At 43.5% G+C, this 21,929-nt stretch overlaps 1 protein-coding gene across 1 annotated transcript in view; it reads right to left on the bottom strand.

Annotated features, from left to right (window-relative positions):
* SORL1 (sortilin related receptor 1) overlaps positions 1-21,929 on the bottom strand; it is a 77,791-nt gene that overhangs the window by 23,928 nt on the left and 31,934 nt on the right. Inside the window, exons 12-23 of the mRNA XM_021714079.1 lie at positions 20,545-20,652; positions 18,734-18,865; positions 17,627-17,758; positions 16,827-16,961; positions 15,857-16,012; positions 11,433-11,582; positions 4,359-4,490; positions 3,595-3,721; positions 3,290-3,459; positions 2,260-2,372; positions 1,971-2,075; positions 808-880 (exon numbers count right to left, since the gene is read on the bottom strand). Of these exons, the coding sequence (XP_021569754.1) occupies positions 808-880; positions 1,971-2,075; positions 2,260-2,372; positions 3,290-3,459; positions 3,595-3,721; positions 4,359-4,490; positions 11,433-11,582; positions 15,857-16,012; positions 16,827-16,961; positions 17,627-17,758; positions 18,734-18,865; positions 20,545-20,652 (1,533 nt within the window). The remainder of the gene's footprint in view (positions 1-807; positions 881-1,970; positions 2,076-2,259; positions 2,373-3,289; positions 3,460-3,594; positions 3,722-4,358; positions 4,491-11,432; positions 11,583-15,856; positions 16,013-16,826; positions 16,962-17,626; positions 17,759-18,733; positions 18,866-20,544; positions 20,653-21,929) is intronic.

Here is a 21,929-nt window from a genome sequence, read left to right as displayed (position 1 = left end):
AAATTAGCCGGGTGTGGTAGCACACACCTGTAGTTCTGGCTACTTGGAAGGGTCAGCCGGAAGGATCGCCTGAGCCCAGCAGGTCAAAACTGGGGCGGCTGTGAGCATGCCACTCCAGCCTGGGCGACGGAATGAGACTACAACTCAAAAAAAAAAAAACAAACCATAAAAATGAACATGCACAAAATCATCTTCAACTTCAGTAAGAGGGAAGGACTCCTTCTATTTTACATATTATGCATGCTCACAAAGGGATGGGCACAATGGCCCTTAGAAATCTGTGTGTCTGCATTATAAAAAATGCTCAATTCTGCTGGGCACAGTGGCTCATACCTGGAATCCCAGACTTTGGCAGGCGAAGGTGAAAGGACTGCCTGAACCCAGGAGTTTGAGACCAGCCTGGACAACATAGCAAGACCTCATCTCTACCACAAAAAAAAATTAGCCAGGCATGATGGTATGCACCTGTAGTCCCAGCTACTCAGGAGGTAGAGGTGGAAGGACTGCCTGAGCCCAGGAGGCCAAGGCAGCGGGGAGCCATGATCATGCCCCTATATACTCTCTAGGCAATAGGGTGAGACACTGACTCAAAAAAAAAAAAAACTCAACTGTAGAAGGAGGAATACACTTAACAGTGACCCCCCAATAGACTTTGTATCTAACGTACTGCAGAGACACCCAGAAGCAGGGAGAAGGAAGTTGTATGAAGCTTTCGAATCCATGTTTCTCCATTTTCCAGTCATATTGAAAGTTATTTCCAAAGAGTTTTTATCTCCTCTGAAATCTGCAAATGCTGGAATCATTTACCTTTTCCTTTTACGGTGGTAATGCATTTAGAATCGCTCCAGTTTCCTATTCCACGACTAGTCACCGCAGCCACCTTTTCAAATCAGAGTGTGGATTAGTATGAAATAAAGGCAATATACCATACAGCAAGAACTCTGAATGAGCTACAGGGGTGAGATTTTGGCAATGAGGGTAGAAAAATTATACACAGAGTGATCCAGAATATTCAGAGACACCTCACAACTGAAATAACATGAGAAAAAGACAAAGGGAAGGAGCTTGTGTAAAGGAAATTATGATCACCCAGAGACCACAGAATTTCCATTGATTGAAGTCATCAAAGTTCTTATGTATGATCATACACACACACACACACACACACACACAAAGGGCACTGAGGAAATCATCGGTGTAAGGGAGTCTCTGGAGTATGCACATTTAATGATCTCAAACATGTTTTGCACAAAACCTATCTTCACTCTGTTAAAAATATTAACAATATATTTCATAAGAACCTCACAGCCAGGCTCGGTGGCTCAGCCTGTAATCCCACACTTTGGGAGGCTGAGGTGAGTGGACTGCCTGAGCCCACGGGTTCGAGACCCACCTAGGCAACTTGGTGAAATCTCATCTCTACAATAAATCAAAAAATTAGCCGGGCATGGTGGCACATGCCTGTAGTTCTGGCTACTTGGAAGGCTGAGGCAGAAGGATTGCCAGAGCTCAGCAGGTCGAGGCTACGGTGGCCAGGAGTGGCCACTGCACTCCAGTTTGGGCGAGAGAGTGAGACTTCAACTCAAAAAAAAAAAAGAACCTCACAAAACCAATTTCTAAATATGACATGGTTCTGCATCACTCTGAAGCTATAAATAAGCAGAAAAGAGGTAGGTGCCAAAGGACAGGAGCTGAAAAGCTAGCAGAATATCCACGTTAAAAGCAGGTAAAGCTGCATGACAATACACTCTATGGGTTATCTATGGGAAGTCTGATTTCAAGCTCTCTGTGGTATCAATTTAAGAGACTGAAAGAAACCATGATACCCCCCCCACCTCAGGGCAAGAAGTTTGGTATTTTGCAGACTACTAATATGCATCTCATAAAGGTAAACATGAAGTTCTCACGAAATCACCACTTTGCTAAGTTCTAACATGGTACAGGTGGCTGGAACAGACATTAACACTCACTCTGACAGTATATGGAGTGTTGATCAATAAGTCCTTTATTTCTGTGAAGTTACCAGCAGCCCTCTGGGAGGCCCACATCCTAGAACCACTCCTGCTGTATTCTACCTAAAGTAAGAAGAAAAAGTAGGAGTAAAAGTAATCAAAGGTCTGATATCTTGCAAGGAATTAAGAAATGTTCTAACAGATGGGTCATTATCTACAAAGCTATGCCAAATCAACTCCTAGTCATACAGAACAGTGGGGAATCTCCTAGACCCCAGACACACACCAGCTCCTGGAGGATACTTACAATGTACTCACGAATGAGGCCATGGGTGTGGATGGGAGGAGTCCAGTGGCCCACAATCACACCTTCTGCTTCCCTATGGAGTGACAGCTGGAGATTTCGAGGGGCATCAGGCACTAGAAAAGAGTCAACTCAAAATTAAAACCTACTTGCATAGTGGTCAACCAGAGGAATTTTCCTGAGCTTAAAAGAAAGACAAGAAAGAATCCAGAGTCAGCATCAGGACCTATCCACTACAAAGGCTGCTAGTTTGGTTTTCACATTGACAACACACCTTTCCTCTTCTTCCAGAAAGCAAGGTTTGCTGTCCACACACCAGGTCATGGGTCAGTAGAGCATGATGTAAATGTGTGACTCAAGAGGGCTGCAGTATAGAGTCACTTGGGCAGGCTGAGTCACCAGTGACCCCGGGACTTCTATGCTGAGATCTTAATTGCCAACAACAGCACCTGCTGCCTTGGCTTCTTATACAACAAAACAGAGTACCACAGCCATGACTACCAAAAAATAAGACTAATTTTCTAACATCACAGAAATTCTACATCCAAATGAATGTGATCACATTCGAAGCAGGTTCTGTAATGAGTTTAGTGCTAGCATAGTCAAGGTACTTCAGGCCATGGAAAAGATGATATTCTAGCAGACAGCTGCCCCCATCAGCTACTTTGAAGGGGGTAAGAAGCAGGAAACTCTCTTAGACATGAATTTAGTAAATTTCTTTGAAAAGCTAAGCCACAAAACTGCTGATATCCTTCATACTTTAGTGATGATGACCTCAAAAGTACCAAGTCTTGGGAAATGCAAAATAGGGCAGCGATGAAGACAAACTGGAATTAACTTCTTAAGGTTCAAGAATATGCTCTGTTGCAATAAGGAAAATAAATGTTCAACAACTCCAGCAAGGCCACAAAGCTTAGCCATAATACCCCTGTACATGGAAGACACATATAAGTAGGTTCCCACCCTCCTGAGCAGCCTTGGAAGGACTCTCTCAAAACCCCACATGCCATAAAAATGAACTATTAACACTTACATCCTTCTGGAGTCCTCAGGGTCACAAAGTCATTGGTGTTGTGTGCCTTGCTCAGACACTGAACCTGTACTTTAACCTGATATGTGGTGTCTGGTTTCAAGACTTTTAACACAGTGTTTGTTTTATTGCTGTGGGTCTCTAGAGTCTTCCATATGCTTTCTCCAACCACCCTGGCCAAGAGAATACAGAGATTGTCACCTTGGAGCAGCAAGGGGGGCTGACATACATGCCTCAGCTAATAGTCATGGCACACACACCACAGGTGAGTTCACAGAACACCCAGTAGCAATGAAGATGGGACCCACCTGTAGTAAATGTTATATACACAGGAAGCAGAGGGCATTTTTTTGGGCCGTGTCCAGGTCAAAGTTACATCCCCAGAGAAGTCAGCCGTCCACTGAAGATTCTGTACTTTGTATACAGTTAACTCATCTAGAGAGATAAAGGGGGAGGTCAAAGGAAGTTATATCTTACAAATCTTTGGATTTCAAAGGACTCAAGAGGTCTCTTGCTTTTAAACAGAACTACCATGGCCTAGACTGCCAGGAGGCCATAAACATGGCCCCAGGAAATGTAGTGGAAACTTCCCTATACAATCTTTCCCAGGGTCTCCTACATTTCCACTTGTGACAGTTCTCCTTGCATTTCACCTCCTTTGTGCCTATGGCAATTTAAGCTGGTTTCTCAATAGAAAATGTTCCAAGTTCAAGGACAACAACATAGCAGAATCCTTACTAAACGCACCTCAGAGACAAGGACTGAGTTCACCCTGCCAGCAGCCTGAGGCCCTGAGAGAGCCATGGAGCATCAGCATGAGGTGAGAAGTTCATCAAAAACCAATCTCAGACCAGCATTTCACTAACAGGCAGGAGGTAGCTGAAAATCATCTCGGGGTCTGCCCAAGCCTCATCTCACTTGAGGCTCCAAAATTAGCCACAGATCCATTTAATTTTCAGATTGAGGGAAAGTTCAAAAGGGTCCTTGCCAGAGACCTACACAAGGGGACTCAAAATGAGCCTTGGGATAAAAAAGTCACCCAGCCCTAACACGCCAGCGGGCTGGCACTTACCACTGCAGGTCTTCTCATCACTCTCGTCTGAGCAGTCTAGGAAGCCGTCGCAGCGCTCTGAGAGCACGATGCAGGCCTCGCCATCCTCGCACTTGAACTCCCTGCTCACACAGGTCAAAGTGCTGTGCGTGGCTGAAACACAAGGAGCCTTCTTAAACCCACAGGAGAGGGGCCATGTGGCACTAAAGGCTGGGTCCAGGTTTACTTGGGTTTGGGAAAAGTGGTTTGAATTCTATAAGCTAATCGGCTTCTGCTTCAAAACACATCTCTGGAATGAAGAGTTGTAGAACTCACACTGGCACTGTGGTACCATCTTATTTAACATTAACAACTTCAGGAAGAGTAAGTGCTTTGGAGTCAAACAAATCCCGGCTCTGTCAGCTTGGGCAAACTGCTTAATATCACCCAAGTTCAGTTCTCCTATAAAAATTGGGGTAACAATTCAATCACTATTGTATCTGCAAGGATCCAATGAGCTCAAGCACCTGGAATAGTGCCTGGCTTCTGGCAGGCACCAACAAATTGTAGCTATTACTCTTCAGTACATAAGCTATTATTAGTTTGCAGTCTAGAATGACAAGCTGATTTCTGGGTTGAGGAAAATAATAATGAAATGAATCACTCATATTAAGAGACATGCCCATTTTATGTAGTAGTTTTAATAGTTCAGATTCTTAAAGTTTTTCCACAGAAAATGAAAGAACGCATTGGGTAAGTTAAGGGCTATGCAAATCCATGGCTAGGCTATGAACTGAAATGTTCTCTCCAGTTCTGAAAGCAGTGCCTGTAGAAACCAAATCTGCTGCCCAGGACAGTCTGGGTGGGCCCAGCTAAAGGTGCTTCAGGCCTTCATCACACAGACTCACACCAGCCCAGTTCTGGACAATTAGGGCTACATCAGAAACCTGATCCTGCTGGTGAGGAGTGTCTAAAATTAATCTTACTCCTCCAAGCCAAAGATGTCCACATCCTAATCCCTGGGACCTGTTACTAGGTTACCTTACAGGCAAAAGGGACTTTGCAGATACAATTAAATTAAGGACTTTGAGGCAGGGAGTTTAGCCTGGATTATCCAGGTGGGTCCAATCTAATCACACCGATCCTTAGAAGTGGAGGCCCTTTTTCGGCTTTGGTCAGAGAGTGACATAACAACTGAAGAAGGATAAGAGAGATGTGATGCTACTGGCTTTGAAAATGGAGCCAGAAACGTGAGTGGCCTCTAGAAGCTGGAAAAAACAAACAAAAACAAGATTCTCCCCTAGAGTCTCCGGAGGAACTAGCCCTGCACAAGCTTTAGTTTCAGCCCAGTTGAGACCTGGGCCAGAATTCTAACCTTCAGAACTGTAAGAAAACAAATGTGTGTTGTTTCAAGACACTTAGTTTGTGGTCACTTGTTATAGTGATCATTAAAAAAAAACCTAACACACACCCTAAACTCTGTATTTGTCCAGATCTTATGTTGGGGCGTCTACCTTAATTTCCTGGATTCAAACTATGTCTCCATTGGTATTCCGGAATGAAACCCCTCCTAGCTCTTGCTTCCCAAATACACAAATTTGGACAAATACACATAATTCCCCATATGATAACTACATTATTTTAAAGAAAGTCAAAATATTTCACCTCAAAATACACTCCTTTGACATATTTCAAGATGGCAATTAGGGACTGGAAATGCAAAAATAGCAGCAAAGCTGTCTTCTGTAGGAAAATCTGAATCTGTAGAGAAAACCTGCAATGACGCAGCCAGGCATTCTCTGAAGCCCTCCCTGTCCAGGTTTAGGAAAGACTGTCTGAGAGTCTGACACCTTTAAAGGTCTGAAAGAAACATTCACCATTTATACTTTCTGAGAACTGCGACCTATAAGATTTTATCTACATAACAAGTCCTCCTCCTAAGCTGTCTTGCTACCACAACCTGATTTACTGTTTTGGGCCATGCACTGAGCTCTCAGTCTTTCTATAACCTCAAGATGGTAAAAAAAACATCAGCCATCTGGTCATTTCTTTGAGTTCTGATATTTTGTAAGACTCCTGTGCCTTTTCTTTGATTAATCTGCCCTTTGTCAGTTGATTTTTTTCAACATATCTTCAGAGGGGAAAGGGGAAGTTTTCCCCTGGCCCCTACATTTCCTATCAACATTATGGACCATGCATGAACCTGTGAACTGAGAAATCAAAATAGATCCCCCTTTATCAACTGAGAAGTTTGAGGTTTCTTCATAAAACGTGTCTCGAAATTTGAAAAACAGAAAAAAAATATAGGTTTTAGAATCTGAGAATAGAGTTGTCACTAATCTCAGAAAATTCTTAAACTGATTATTAACAGATGATTAATGGGTACTTAGAACAGAATGTAGCAGCCTTCAGGGGCCAACTTTTCTAAGAAGAATCATGTCACACTAATCACATTTCATTTTTTGATAAGGTTATCAAATTAATGTGAAAAAACTGTGGATATAGCACATCTTGATTTTAAGAACCTTAACTAAGCAACATCCTTGTGAATAAAACAGGCTGAAAATACCAATCTAAAGAACGCCAATTAATGAATTAATATCACTCAGGAGGGAGGTCCCATTTCTTTTCCTCTTTGTTAATTATCTTTAATGTTCATCTTATTATGTGGTTGCTTATTTGGCTCAGATGTTCCCACTGCTATTATAGGATGTGTGGGGTCAACCTGCCCTGTTATTTTAACACCCCAGGGGTCCACTTTGTTCATTCTTTTAACATAAGTGTAGAATGGTACGCTAATCCCTATTCAATTTCTCTGTGTTCATTTTGGTGTATTCCTCCCTCATGTCATAACTTTGAATATGACATGATGGAAAGATCACAACTCTGTCCAAAAGAAACCTAAATAAATACCCCAGTCTGTTATTGACTACATTATCTTCTCAGAACCTTTATTTTCCTATCTCTAAAATGGATATAATACCAAAATCACAGTCATGGTTATTTTGGGAAATGAATGAAATGAATACATAATTTACTTGAGAGTAATGAATGGCCCATTCAAACCCAGCACCAAATGTTAGTTTCCCTTTGCAAATTCTGATTATTTTACCAGAAAATAAGGTATCTTTTCAACTTTGCATAACTTGCAGATATTACTCTCATGCCTTCCAAGTTTTTCACCTAAGTCATTAGTGACATTTTAAACAAGATAGGACCACTTAAAAAGCATCAGAAAAATATCACAATAGTAAATATAAGGAGTAAAATAGAAGCAGCCTGAAGAAGACTGCTTATGATAAAGCAAAGAGAAAAATAAAACATCCAAAAAGAGCAAAAAAAAAAGGCATAATCACAAAAGAAATATAGAAGGCAAGAGAATGAGAAGGGTATATCTGTGAGGCTTATCAAAGGCTGCAGCACCCTGCTAAACACTAAAGAGTTTAAAACAAAAATAAAACACTGGGAGAAATAATGATATTGAAGACAAACTCATCAGCAAATTCAAAACATATAATAACGCAAACAAAACTTATTAATTTGAAAATAAATGAAAAAGCTCAACTTAACAAATTATAAAAGTAACACAGAAGTGAGAACGAGATGTAATATGGAAATGTTAACCAAGAAAAATAAAACTATTCCTTGCTATTTGAATTTACTTAGTTTATTTATATGGATTTATTTCTTTATTTGTATGGATTTACATACAAGTATCAGGAGACACCAAATTACCAATAAGTAGCAAGTACTTGATAAAAAAGAATTCATCCCCCCAAATACATCTGAAACTACTCAATTCCTGAGTTCTAGTAGGAATAGTTTAGTAATGAAGGATTCCTTACAAGTCTCCTAAACTAAACAACAACAACAACAAAAAGCAAACAAAGCACAAATGAAAAATCACCCTAGCTTGGAAATTGAAGAAATGGAAAGATTCAAAGCACATTTCTTGAAAAGCCCCTAGGTGGCAACTTATCAAATTCCCTGACGTTTAGACAAAGATAGGATCCCACAGACAGCCAAAACAAAAGCAGAAGTGACATTCACGAAGATGAAAGGATACATGAGCCATGGGGATCCCGGGACCCCTGCAGAAGTGTTCGGAGAAAAACCTATGCAATGTGAAAATAAATGAGTTACATATTTCAAGTTAAGGACTTGGCCAACGTGATTTGTCTCTCAAGTCAGAGAATACTGAGGCCTAAAGGACTCACTAAAACTTGCCTCCAAAACCCTATAACTATAGAGATCATCACAAAGAACAATGGAAGTGCAAAAATTCACAGAGGATTCTCGTGAGCGCTTAAGTGGGGATGATCACAGGACAACTAATGTTATACAATGAAAAAGAAGAAAATGCCTCCTACAGTTTCTGATCTCCCCTTTACCTTTCTACCAGGATGTCTCACACCCCCTTAGACACTAATGTCAGTCAAGGAACCCATCACCACCGTCCCTAGCCCCACCCAGGGACACCTGCACGTCCTCATGCTCAGCAGTCCCCACCTTGGCTGGCAGCATCAGCCTTCGCCTAGTCATCCTCAAGAAAAAATCTCATTCTTCCTTCTTCCTGATCCCCACCCCCCCACCCTGGGCCAAAAAACTCACTGCTTGCTATTAACGTTACTTCCAATATTCCGAGAGGCTGTTTTTTCCTTTTCACCTTCACAGTCCCATCATATTAGCCTCCTAACTGGCACCTGGCCTCCAAATTTACCTCACCCATTCCTCACCATGATGAAGTGCAAGTGATCTTAGACATAAACACTCCTTCCCTAAAATCTTCAATGGCTCGCTATGACCAGAAGGATAAAGTTTAAGTACAGTGGCTGCCCTACTCATGTCCCCTGCCTTCCTCTCTACACCCACCTTTGCCCCATCCATCACTCTACAGGGCTGTTATCCTCTTTTTTTTTTTTTTTTTTGAGTTGGAGTCTCACTGTCGCCCAGACTGGAGTGCAGTGGCCACTCCCGGCCACCGCAGCCTTGACCTGCTGGGCTGCGGCGATCTTCCGCCTCAGCCTTCCGAGTAGCTGGAACTATAGGCACACACTATCACGCCCGGCTAATTTTTTTGGTTTATTGTAGAGATGAGGTCTCGCCTGCCCAGGCAGGTCTTGAACCCGCGGGCTCAGGCAATCCACTCTCCTCAGCCTCCCAAAGGTGCGGGATTACAGGCTGAGCCACCAAGCCCAGCTTACAGGGCTGTTTCCTTATGCCTCTGAGCCTTGGGGTGAATACACTATCCCCTGTGCCTAAGATGCCCATCTTCTACCACCAGTCCCACCATTCTCCACTAAAACTCTCTTGGGCATCATTACCTGGAATGCCTCTCCTGACCTGCTGCCACCTCTTCAGAAAGTTGGCCAGGTCCACCTCCCAACTATGTTCATTTCTTGGACAGACTTCTGTTACTGCCTACACTGTACCACAGCATAGCTGCAGATTCGAAGTTTCTTCCACTAGAATTTGTATTCCCAGCAACCTGATCGATGCTGCCACATCCTGCGTGGTCAACAAAAATGTGTCCAACTGGATTGAAGCTGTTACTGGTCGTATACCCTTTCCTCTTACCCAAGACACTCCAGGGAGAGTCCAGTGAGGGGCCCTGTGGAGAAATATGCTACAGACAGAGAAGAGACAGCTGATTCTCCTCTTCCCTTTCTCCCTGATCCTTACTAGGTGAAATATTAAGGACAGAGCAGTGTTTGCCAAACTTGTCTGATGCTAAGAATCAGAGCCTTTTTTAAAAAAAAAAATGTATGGATTCCCAAGCACTCCCTCCCCCACTGCGCTTCATTCAGTGGTCTCAGATGAAATCAACAAATGTATATTCTTTATAAGCACTTCCCACGTGATCCTGCTAAATCACATAAATTTTGGTAATACTGAATTAGAGAAATTAAGAGATGACTAACCTTCTCTTCCTTAGATTCCATTCCATCTATAAATGGTAGGATTCAGTAAGGTTCCACATGAGGCTCAGTTTTTATTTAAGAAGTCTTTATTTTAAGAGAGAAAAAGACCAAAACAGGGACCAAAGAAGAGGAATTGAGGCTCAAGACTGGAGTAGGCTTTCAGCAGAAATGAAAGAGACTCTGCCACTTTCTTCTACATTTACCAGGAAAGAAATCAGACAAGCATGGAAGAAACTCTCTTCCTGGCAATGAAGAGAAGGTGACTGGCTAGAACACTGGCCATCTGAAGTCAGTAGGTGAATGGATAGAGGGGAGACCCTCAAAGTAGGGAGCCCTGGCCAGAGCAGCAGCCCACCACCAGAAAGTAGTGCCGATCAGCCAGAAGGGGGCCATAGTTAGTGCAGCCAGAGAGCAGCAAACACTGACTGGTCACAGGAGATCAAAAAATACCTGACCTCATCTCTGTGCTCTAGCCCCCAGGTCACCTGCTTTCACTCCCTGCCTCATCAGAGCCACTCCATAGTCCATCCCCTCTGACCAGACACAGCTTGAAAAAGTCAGTGACTCTTTCATCATCTCCATTGCCTCCAAAGACCCTCCTGGGAACATGAGAGAAGCAAGCACCAGGACCCACTGTGTTTGAACAGTACCAACTCCGAACATGTATAGAATGCACGTATCATTTTGTGCCGGGCTCAGATTGCTTTGTCGACATTCACCATGTGGTTTAGGGCAATTATCCTAAGAGCTGAGAGTGACTTTTCCTAATGGGGTGCTGGGAGTGATCCCTCTAATAACATGGTTACTATGCCCAGTAGGTGCTCACTAAATACTTCCAGAAGAATGAGCATGTATGCAGAGGGTTATGGCTTTACCTACAAGGGTTTTAAAGAGTTAAACATGTTTACAAAACCTTTGAAAGATATTTTTCTCAGTCATTCTGAAAGTGTTTTTATTGAACACTTTATTTGCTCCTGGTATTTAACACCCAGCCGACTCATTAAAAAGGTGACGATCACAATGACATGGCTTCATGCAGCAAAGCCCTGTGGTGGCTAGAGTCAAAACATATTACACAAAAGTGCAGACTCACACATGTGGGTGGGTGTGAATCCAGAAATGAGGTGCAAGCAACGGGAGAGCATTCCTCTGGAAACTGGCCGGGTGGGGGAATGAGTGCCCTCTGACTACTCACGGCAGTTGGCCTCGTCCCGGCCATCCTGACAATCTCGGTGGCCATCGCAGCGCTTCCAGTTGGGGATACACTTCTTTGGTTGGTGGCACTCGAACTCAAATCGGTCGCATCGCCCAAGCTGAGTGGGAGTGGAGGCGGCAGTGCCATTTGCTAAGATAAAAGATTTTTAAAGTTAACTCATTAGTATGGAGGGAGCTGGCCAATAACAGCCAATCAATCAATATGCTAGGAGACTACAGTGCTTGAGGTATTACGGGGAGGACCTGAGGACAAATGTAAACTCTGGACATACAGCAGAGTAGACAAGGACATCTCATTTTGCTTGCCCATAGGACCCCACTAAAGTCACAGCTAAGAGATTGTCTTTAAAGACCTCAACCCACAAGGACATGGATATAGAAAATGAGGCAAAAGAAGCAATATCTGGGGAGCTGGAAAGCAGACAGACAGCGGTATATGACTCAAGAGACCAGAGATGACTGTATCTCACCCTAAGCTGTCAGAGGAGAAAGCTAAGAACTAACCAGATCAATATCCCACAATTCTCAAAAAGCTCAGAAACTGGTATCTCTTAACTAGTAGTAAAGATGGAGAACGTAAAATAAAGGAACAGGCTGGGCTCGGTGGCTCAAGCCTGTAATCCCAACACTCTGAGAGGCTGAGGTGAGAGGATTACCTGAGCCCAGGGGATTACCTGAGCCCAGGGTTGGAGACCAGCTTGGGCAACTTGGAGAGACCTCAACTTGACAATAAATCAAAAAAATTAGCATGGGGTATGGTAGCATGTGCCTGTAGGTCCAGCTACTTGGAAGGCTGAGGCAGAAGGATCGCCAGCCCAACAGGTCAAGGCTGCGGTGGCCGTGAGCGTGCCACTGCACTCCAGCCTAGGCGACAGAGGGAGACTCCGACTCAAAAAAATAAAATAAAATAAAGGAACAGACTAAATCATGTTTAAGAAGTAACTACATTCTCTACATCCCTTCCCCTACCAGCCCCGTGAGACACCACCCTGCACATTGCCCCAGGAGAAGACTGGAGGGTTGTTATTTGGAGAGAGCAAAAACAAAGGGCTGTTTACACTGACAAACTTGAGAGCAAAACTGTCCTACATCAGTAGGATTAAACCTACAGATAGCTAAATGTGAGAACCCTACCACTGAGACTGTTATTGTCTAGGCAGGAGACTGTAAGAATCTCCGCTGGGGAAAATGATCTGCCTCAGAGACTAACCAGGAAGTAACCAAGATCAAGAGTTCTTCCATGGTTCCCAGTCACAGAACACAAAGTTGACAAGCCCACCCACGTGTTCAGAATTGCTTGGTAACATGTAAGTCCCCAACCTTAAACACAAGCAGCAACTGGGGATTACCTGAGGGAAACTTTTAATGTGAAAGATAAAAACCAAAACAGAGCTTCCCACACCTCCCCAAAAAGGCATTTGGAAAAAACAGAGACAATGCAAAAAGGAAATTTCAAAAACATATATTGTTAATCTGCCCAGAAGAAAGGATATATATTTATTCATTAAAAAATAATAGGATGCCATTTTAAAAATCACTTAAAGTTGAAACCATGATAATAGAAAAGAAAAATTCAATAAAGAATTAGAAGATAAAGTAGGAAAAAATAAAATTTAAAAAAAATTTTTAAAGATGATTTTTTTTTTAAGTAAGAGGGTCAGATCAGGAGATCCAATATAGGAATGATAACAGTCCTCCTTGGAAGAAAAAGACAACAGGGAAAAAAATATCAATACAATATTTCAAGAAAAATTCCTTGAACTAAAATATATAAATTTTCATGATAAAAAAGACTATGCATGCCCATCACATTGGATGGAAAGGGTCTCATATAAATCACATCATTGCAAAATTTCAAAACTCTATAACCAAAGGGAAGATTCCACAAGCTTCAAGAGAGTTAGAAACAGGTTATATACAAAAAAAAAAAAAAAATCAGAATCAAAATGGCTTTGGATTTCCCAAAAACTGCTCAAAGGCATGCCTTCAAAGTTCTGAAAGGTAATTATTTACAATTCAGCATTCCAAATCCAGCCAAACCATCAATCAAGTCTGAAGATAAAATAAAAACAAAAAGGGGAAGTATTAACTTTAGGAATTGTGGGTATGCCACAGTTTTAACTGGATTTTCAAAAAGGTCTTTCCCAAGCCCCGGTTCCACTCTGCTGAAACACAAGGTATAGCAGAAAAGTGATTTTTTAAAAAGAGAGAGGAGAAGGCCAGGCCAAGGCAAATCATGTCACTTATTCCTGGACAACAAGGGGCCATCAGGAGTGCGGAGGCTGTGATCACACATCAATATATGGCTCATTAGACCAGCAACTGAAAAGGGGAGGGAAACCAGTTAGAAAACTTCTGGACTGAAGAAACAAGATCCAAGAAGTAGAAATGACAACCAGCTTAAATTTGTACCCACACTGCACACAAGGAAAGGACCAAATCTGAATGGGATATGTAAACAGAGATTTGTTCATTGAATTAGTCAGAACTTGCTGGAGTCTGTTAACAACATTCTGGTCAGAGGTTTTTTTTTGAAGCTGGAGTCTCACTCTGTCACCCAGACTGGAGTGCAGTGGCTGCTCCCGGCCACCGCAGCCTCGACCTGCTGGGCTCCGGCGATCCTTCTGCCTCAGCCTTCCAAGTAGCTGGAACTACAGGCACGCGCTACCACGCCCGGCTAATTTTTGATTTATTGTAGAGATGAGCTCTCGCCAAGTTGCCCAGGCGGGTCTCAAACCCGCAAATTCAGACAATCCACTCACCTCGGCCTCCCAAAGTGCTGAGATTACAGGTTGAGACACCGAGCTCAGCCCCTGGTCAGAGTTTTAATAACTAAAAACAATGTTGAGAGGATAATCAAGTTATTCAGTAGATAGGGTGGGGAAAGGAGAGACACAAAAGGTATGTTTTTTATCTTACAGCTCATTTCAACTTGAGAAGCATTTATAGGACACCGACTATTTGCCTATTATTGTAGCAGGCACAGTAGGAGATTCAAAGTATTACACAGCGTGATACCCAAACAGGAAGTCTACAGCTGCCAAGGAAAGAAAAGATCTACTACACACATGAAATAATTAGGTAGCAATAGATGGCAGGTCACAGTTAAGAACCAGAAGGTCAGCGGGTGAGCGCAATGAGACTAGAAAAGAGACAAACATCCGTTAGAGAAGTCAGTGAAAGCTCCATTGAGGAGGGTTGAGGGGGAGACTAACTAAAGCAGAAACCTCAAACTTTAGTGAACCGAAGAAACACATAGGGATCTCCTGGGCTTGACCTAGAAATTCGGATTCTACGTGGTTGAATCTAACATCTCCAGAGGATTCTAACATAGGTGGTCTTTGTGCCACATTCTGGGAAATACTTATGAGATATCAAGGTCTCTTTTGCTATAAAACCCAAGCTTCTGCTTGGATGGTGGGTTTCACTGACAGGGAAAGCAGGAAGAAAAGGGTGAGGGCACAGGAGTCTCTGATAAGGGCAAAAAACCTTCCTGCAGGTGAACAGGTGAGGTAAAAGCAAGTCTCTCTGGAGAGGATGGAGAACCCAGCTAGGCTGATGCAAGAAATGAGGGGAGGTAGCAGTCGGCTCACACTGAGCGTGGACAATAGAAATGAAGCATTGAGACGAGATCCTCTAGACACGAGAACAAGATGCAATCACTGACGATTTTAAACAGGAAGTGAGGGAATGAACCTAATCCCAGAGGAGGAAAATCGGACTGTTGACCTAGAAGTTTGCTAAGGAAAGGATTATGCAAAGCACGGCAAACGAGTGTCTGCTCTCCTATTATAGCTGAGTTTGAAATATACTCCCTTTTAGGAAAGAACAAAGGATCCTGACCTCTGTACTGCCAGTATTGTTTAGGGCATGCACTAAATGGGGTTTCAAGGTCTACCCTGGCCTCCAACAATATGTGACTACACAGACCTTTGGCTGCCTCTCTGAGTTCAGCCACTAGATGGCAGTGCTTACCCTCCTTTTAATAGGACAGGCCAGACAACCAGAAAGCAGAAAGACTGGGCTGTCTTCCCCTGAGAGTTTCATATATACACAACTACTTCCATATAATTCCAAGTTGTAATTTCCCATTAAGAAGGAAGCAAAGGTGGCCTGACAACAGCTGGGGTGCAAGGCAAGGTGGCTGGCCTTTTCTTGGAGAATCTGAGGGCATCAGAGAAGATAAGACACTTGGGTTCTGAGTCCCCATGAGTAATACGATCCAGGAAGAAGGGTTGAAGTCCCACTGCCTAGAGGTGCACTGTGGGTGACAGGCAGCCTGACCACAGAGTCCCAGATGGCAGGACACGGGGGCCAGGCCAGGCTCTGCCCAGGGTATACCCCAGAAGGTTGTCCACTCCACAACAGCAGGAGCCACCGGAGAGGGCAGGGGTCAAGACTCACCAAGCGAGGGGCAGGCTTCCTCATCTGAGCCGTCTGCACAATCTCGGTACCCATCGCACACCCAGGTGTCCATCACGCAAGTCCCGGTGCTGCAGCGGTAGTAATTGGGCAGACACGTGGAAGGCCCGGGGGTCGGAGAGGGAAGAATATGTGAATCTGAGGAAAACATCAAGCAAGGAGACCCAAAACATTACAAGAAGCTTGATCCCAGACCAAAATGTATCCCAAACCTTGTGCAGAAGTCCTAGTTTCAGCTGCACCAGCCAAGGGAAGTCAGTGACAGGTGGCGTTCTGAACAGTGGTGCATCCAAAAATCAGATATAACGACATGTCAGAAGAGATAACACTCTTTTTCCTTTCTGTGGATATTGCCCTTGCCTACTAGATTTGATTTGGGCTAATATTCGGATGAGTTTGCTTTTGCTGGGACTGATGGAAGGAACAGGTGACTCAGGAGGCACAGGGTGGCCTAGAGAATTCCGACTGAGGCTACACATTGTTCTGGTTAATTCAACCGCAACTTCCCAAGACTTGGTTCAGAGATGAGAATGCCAATAAGGAAAGGGACGAGCATGCATTCCACATGAGTGCTTCTCAAATGTGTCATGGCACACACAGGACTTGGGGATCTTATTAAAATGCAGATTCGGACTCAGCAGCTCTGGGGGGTGGGGCTGGAGATCCTGCATTTCTAACAAGTTCCAAGGAGACATAGATGATGCTGGTCTGCAAACCACACTCACAGTAGGAAGGCTCTACTCACTGTGCCCAGAAAATAAGGAATGAATAAACCCGGGAAACAGGAGAAAACAAGCACACTGGATTCAAAATGGGAAGGAGGAATAGAGAAAAACTCAGAGTCTTCCCTCCCCCGCAAAAAAACCCAAATCAAGGAATAAACCAGGCACATTTCGCAGAGTAAAACCATACAAGTGTATCTTAGTTGTGGGGCCGCCCTGGGGCCTCTTACCTCCACAGTCCTTCTCATCAGACCAATCCCCACAGTCGTTCTCCCGGTCACATTTCCACCTGTTGGGGATGCAGTGGCCATTCTCACACCGGAACTGGAAGTAGCGAGAGCAGTTGGGGGCTTCTGTGGGGTTTTCTGGGGAGACCAACCACACCGTCAGTCGCTTTCCTTGCCCCAGCATGAACACAAAACTCCAACTATATGCATCCTGCTCACGACCCCAATTTCCAGAGCCACTTGCGCTTCCCATCCAGAGAGAGATAAGGCAGCTTCATGGATCCCACGGGCAACAAAAATACACCCACAAACTCACCAAGACCCCATCTTCCCAGCCCCCAACTCACATTTCTCTGACCTACACTTCAATATCCTGAGAATGATTACCCGAGTTTTAACTCTGACATTTTATCAAAGGAATAAAATAACTATTGATGATCCTCGGATGGTGACAATAACTATGACACACTGTGGTCATGACTTTTCGGGGAGTATAGATATCATATTTACTATCATATTTACCATAATTCCTTACCTACCATATTCCTTACACATAATGTGGACTGCCCAACTGGGGAAAGAAAAGGAGATGGCCTAAACTTTCCCTAGCACCTACTAGGCATCAGGTTTCCACCCCAAGACTGAATTCCTCCTGTGGAGATTCAGGAAGTGACAGCAACTGCTGCTGAGGAAGGACAAGGCAACATCTACATGTGGATGTGCCAGTGAGCACCCTCCCCCTTAACCAAAGGCATCCCTAGACCAGAGGATGAGGATGCGAAGAGGCAGAGCCAACATCTTACCACAGCTGGCTTCATCAGAATAATCGCCGCAGTCATCCATCCCATCGCATTTCCAAATCAAGCTGATGCACACTCCATTCTGACACTGGAAACCGAACTCATCACAGACCTTGTGGAACTCGGGGTCTTGGGCTACACAAGGAACAAACACCCATACAGTCCAGATTACTTCCCTGCTGAGGACTCGGAGCAGGCGTGCTGTTCCAAAACAGTAGGAAAGAGCCAAGGTCCTCTGCCAGGAGAATGTCCAACTAAAAAATTCCTTGAAAGCAAAAGTCAAGCCTAAGCTCAACGGAGCACACATTTTGTTAATTAATCCATTCCATGAGTCTTTCCTGATTTCTGTCATGAGCTGAGGCCTCACCCTATCCTCCCACGTTGTAACCCCTACACCCTCAGAAACAGGACTATATTTGGAGATATGCGTTTTATAAAAAGGAAAAGTTAAAATGAGGTCATCAGGGTGGGGTCTCATCCAATATGACGGGTGCCCTTGTGGAAGAGGAGATTTGAACACAGACATATACAGAGAAAAGACTGTCTAGAAGACATGGGGAGAAGACAGTCATCTGCGAGGCCAGGGAGATAGGCCTCAGAGAAACCCAACCCTACCAACACCTTGATCGTGGACTTCTAGTCTCCAGAACTGTGAGAAAATAAATTTCTGTTGTTAAGGCACCCAGTCTGTGGGTAGTGTGAGCAAATAAATACAAGTACTACCACATGCAGAGAAATGTTTTAGGATAGGGCCATGGCAATGAGCAAAAACGAAGACCCTGTCCTTGTCAATTTCAAGCAGGGGAGGCATATGGTAAAATAAATACATAAATGCAGAGAGGAAACGGATTCTGGGAAGACCACTGGAGTGAGGTAAGGGGCTACAACGTGATGGGGCGTACTTGAACATAGCACCAGTAGGGTGGTCCTTGAGCCAAGATTATGGTCATTCACCATTCTCCTCTTTGTACGTGTCCTAACAATGAAAAGCAGTAGCTCTTAAGCAGTAAAGTGATCTAAGACGGAGGTGCATCCCCAGGGTGGCCAACCCCCATGCAGGTTCTTTAGTGACCGCGAGCTACCTCCCCTCAGCCCCTCTGCCTCACTCACAGCATCCCGCAAATGCCGCATCCTCATCGGACCCGTCACGGCACTGGATGATTCCATCACACACCATGGAGTGGAACAGGCACTGCTGGCGGTTCTTACACACAAAGTCCATGAAGCGTGTGCAGAGGGGCTCTGAAAGGGATCAGGGAGGAGAAAAGGCCATGAGCACCGGGACTGGCTAGGTCTTCTCTAGCCCTGGGCAGGCACACACCAATCCACACGTGCGTTTAGGAAACAGCAGTAATAGCCACCATTTACTGAGTACTCGCTTCGTGCATCAAGCCTAGAACTAAAGCACTTGACATAAAGTGCATCGTTAAGCCCTCAAGACAACATTATGAGAGATTTTTATTTACCCTGTCTTCTCATTTTGAAGTATTAAGTATTGACCAGAGCACACAGCTGATGAGGGTGAATCCATAGTTGAAATCCAGAGCTGTCTGGCGTCAAAGCCCCTATTAATATGATACTGCCTCTCCTATACAGGGGTTGGCAAGCTTTTTCTGTAAGGCACCAGTGTTATGGAGTGAATTATGTCCCTCCAAAATGTGTAATTAAAGCATTAACCCCCAATGTGACTGTATTTGGAGATAGGACCTTTAAACAAATAATTAAGGTTAAATGAAGTCATAAGGATGACTGGTGTTCTTATAAAAGGAGGGACAGACACCAGGGACACACACACAGAGAAAAGGCCATGTGAGGACACTGCAAGAAGATGGCTGTCAGACTTGAACTTCAGTTTGCCTCTGGGTCTCCAGCCTACTGGCTCCCTTTGCAGATTTTGACCTTGCCGGCCCCCATAATCACGAGTCAATTTCCTAAAGTAAACCAATCTCTTTCTCTCTCCCCTCTCTCCATGTGTATGTGTGTGTATGTATGTATATATATATTTATTATTTCTCTATTTCTCTGTGTGTGTGTGTGTGTGTGTGTGTGTGTGTGTGTGTATGTATGTATGTATGTATGTATGTCTCTCTGGAGAATCCCAACTAACACAACCAGAGAGCAAATATCTTAGGGTCTACAGATCACACAGTATCTGTTACAACTATTCAATTCCACCACTATAGTTCAAGAGCAGCCATATATAACATGTAAGCAATTGGTAATCACTGCATTCAAAGACAACTTCATTTACTAGAACAAGTTATGACCTGGACTTTGCCCACAGGCCAGTTTGCCACTCCCTGCACTGATACATCAGTGCTCAACCTAGATTGCACATTAGAATCACCTGGATCACAGTAATTAAAAAAACACACACACACACACCAACGTCCAAGCCACACACTCTAGGCTAACGAAATCATAATCTCTGGAGGGGATGCCAGGCACCAACAGCTTTTAAAGCTCCCCAGGTGATTACAATATATGCTCAAGGAGGAGTACCACTGACCCAAGACACCCTTTCTGCGTCTAAAGAAAAGGGGGATAAAAAAGATCAACCTGGCCTAAAAGTGTTTCCCATGAAGATCTGCAACATTAACAAAACCAGTCAAGTAGACTCGCCCAATTCAAAACAACTGGTAGATTCACAGACACTGCAACTAAACAGTAACATTCACAGAAGTAAAAACCAATCCCACCACCACCCACCCCCCACCCTTCTTCCTGTTCTCCTTTACCCAAACCACATCTCCCTGCCACCATCAGCCTCAAGGAGCCCTGGGCCAAGTACCCAGGGGTCAACTCAGCTAAAAGCTAACCATAAGCAGGTACTGAGGAAATGAAAGGATTTAGTCCAATATATGCTCTTCCCTGACAACCACCAGCCCTTGGTGTTTCCCTAGGGCGGGGAGTGGACTCACCACAGTGCTGTTCATCTGAGCCATCTGAGCAATCATGCAGACCGTCACAATGTTTGCTGGATGGGATGCAAGTGCCATTGGGGCAGCGGAAGCCATTGCACTTCTTCTCTGAAATGTAATTCAACCATAGAGAAGACTGACAAAGAAGAAACAGGCCAGCACTCATGCACATTGTTGGCAGAGTTATACGTTGGTACCACCACCAGGGAGGGCAATTGGTCACAGCTAGCAAGATTGCAAATGTACATAGACTTTGACCCAGCAATTCCACAATTTTTCAGTTGTGTAAGTAGATAGCATTCTACTTACACAACTGAAAAATCATGTAGTACAAGTGTTGCATTGCAACACTGTAATAGATCCAAAACCATCCACAAGTGTTGCACAGCAACGCTGTAACAGAACGACAACAGTCCATCCATAGGAGACTCTTTAATAAATAACTGTATCCTGGAATACTAGACAGCTATAAAGAGATGGAAGAAGTGCACTATAAAACTTATGTCCTCGATGAGTTATGTGAAAATCAAGGTACAAAACAACATGCATAGTAAAAAAACTGCCTGTGTAAAACAGGACAGTAATACACAGTATATTTAAATTTATGTATGCACAAAAATATTCTAAAATGATATACAGCCATGGTTGGCTAGAGGGAAAGGTACTTACTCCATTTTGAATACATGTGAATGGATTGACGATTCAAACATTAAATATACTTTTTAGAAGAAAAAGAAAAGCTTAAGTGAATAGAAAAAAAGAGAACATAAATTCTAATTATGACATACTAATTTTTAAAGCTCTTTAAATACCTCACCACCTTAATTCCTCAGGAATTCTAAAGCAAAGCCCTTTTGAAGAAAGTCTGCCTAGAAATGTTAAGGGCCCGAGGCTTCACAAACAGTTCCAGAGGAAATTAAGCTTGCACTGAGGTATCTTGATGCTTAAACTCACAGTCCCTAGTACTAGGTCACCTCCTTTCCTGAGCAGAATTGCTGCTAGATATTAGACTTGAAAATCAGTTCTAACTGGGCTATCGTAGGAAGCCTTTTCAAATCCATCTCTTGGTAGAATAGTTCCATGAAGATTAGGTGTAAGGCAAGAAAATATGTGTTAATCCTGTAAAAAGTCATCATTCCTCGGAAATAAGTCTGACTAATTTCATCCAATAGAATGAAAGAGTATATGAGTGACACTATTTGGGGAAGTGGTGGATGTCACTAAGTAGAAAAAGTTAAAAAAAAGAAAGCTATACATTAAAACCATATGAAACAAACACACATTAAATTAGTGAGAACAACAAAAAAAGTTAAAATCAAATATCAAAGGAGTCTTGGGGAAACATTTGATTTATTACTAGTGGAGATGAATTTGGTATAATCCCT

The sequence above is a fragment of the Carlito syrichta genome, unplaced genomic scaffold, assembly GCF_000164805.1.
Source record: "Carlito syrichta isolate Samal-C Ts95f unplaced genomic scaffold, Tarsius_syrichta-2.0.1 Scaffold305207, whole genome shotgun sequence".
Lineage (NCBI taxonomy): Eukaryota > Metazoa > Chordata > Mammalia > Primates > Tarsiidae > Carlito > Carlito syrichta.
This window is presented reverse-complemented; position numbering and strand designations above follow the sequence as displayed.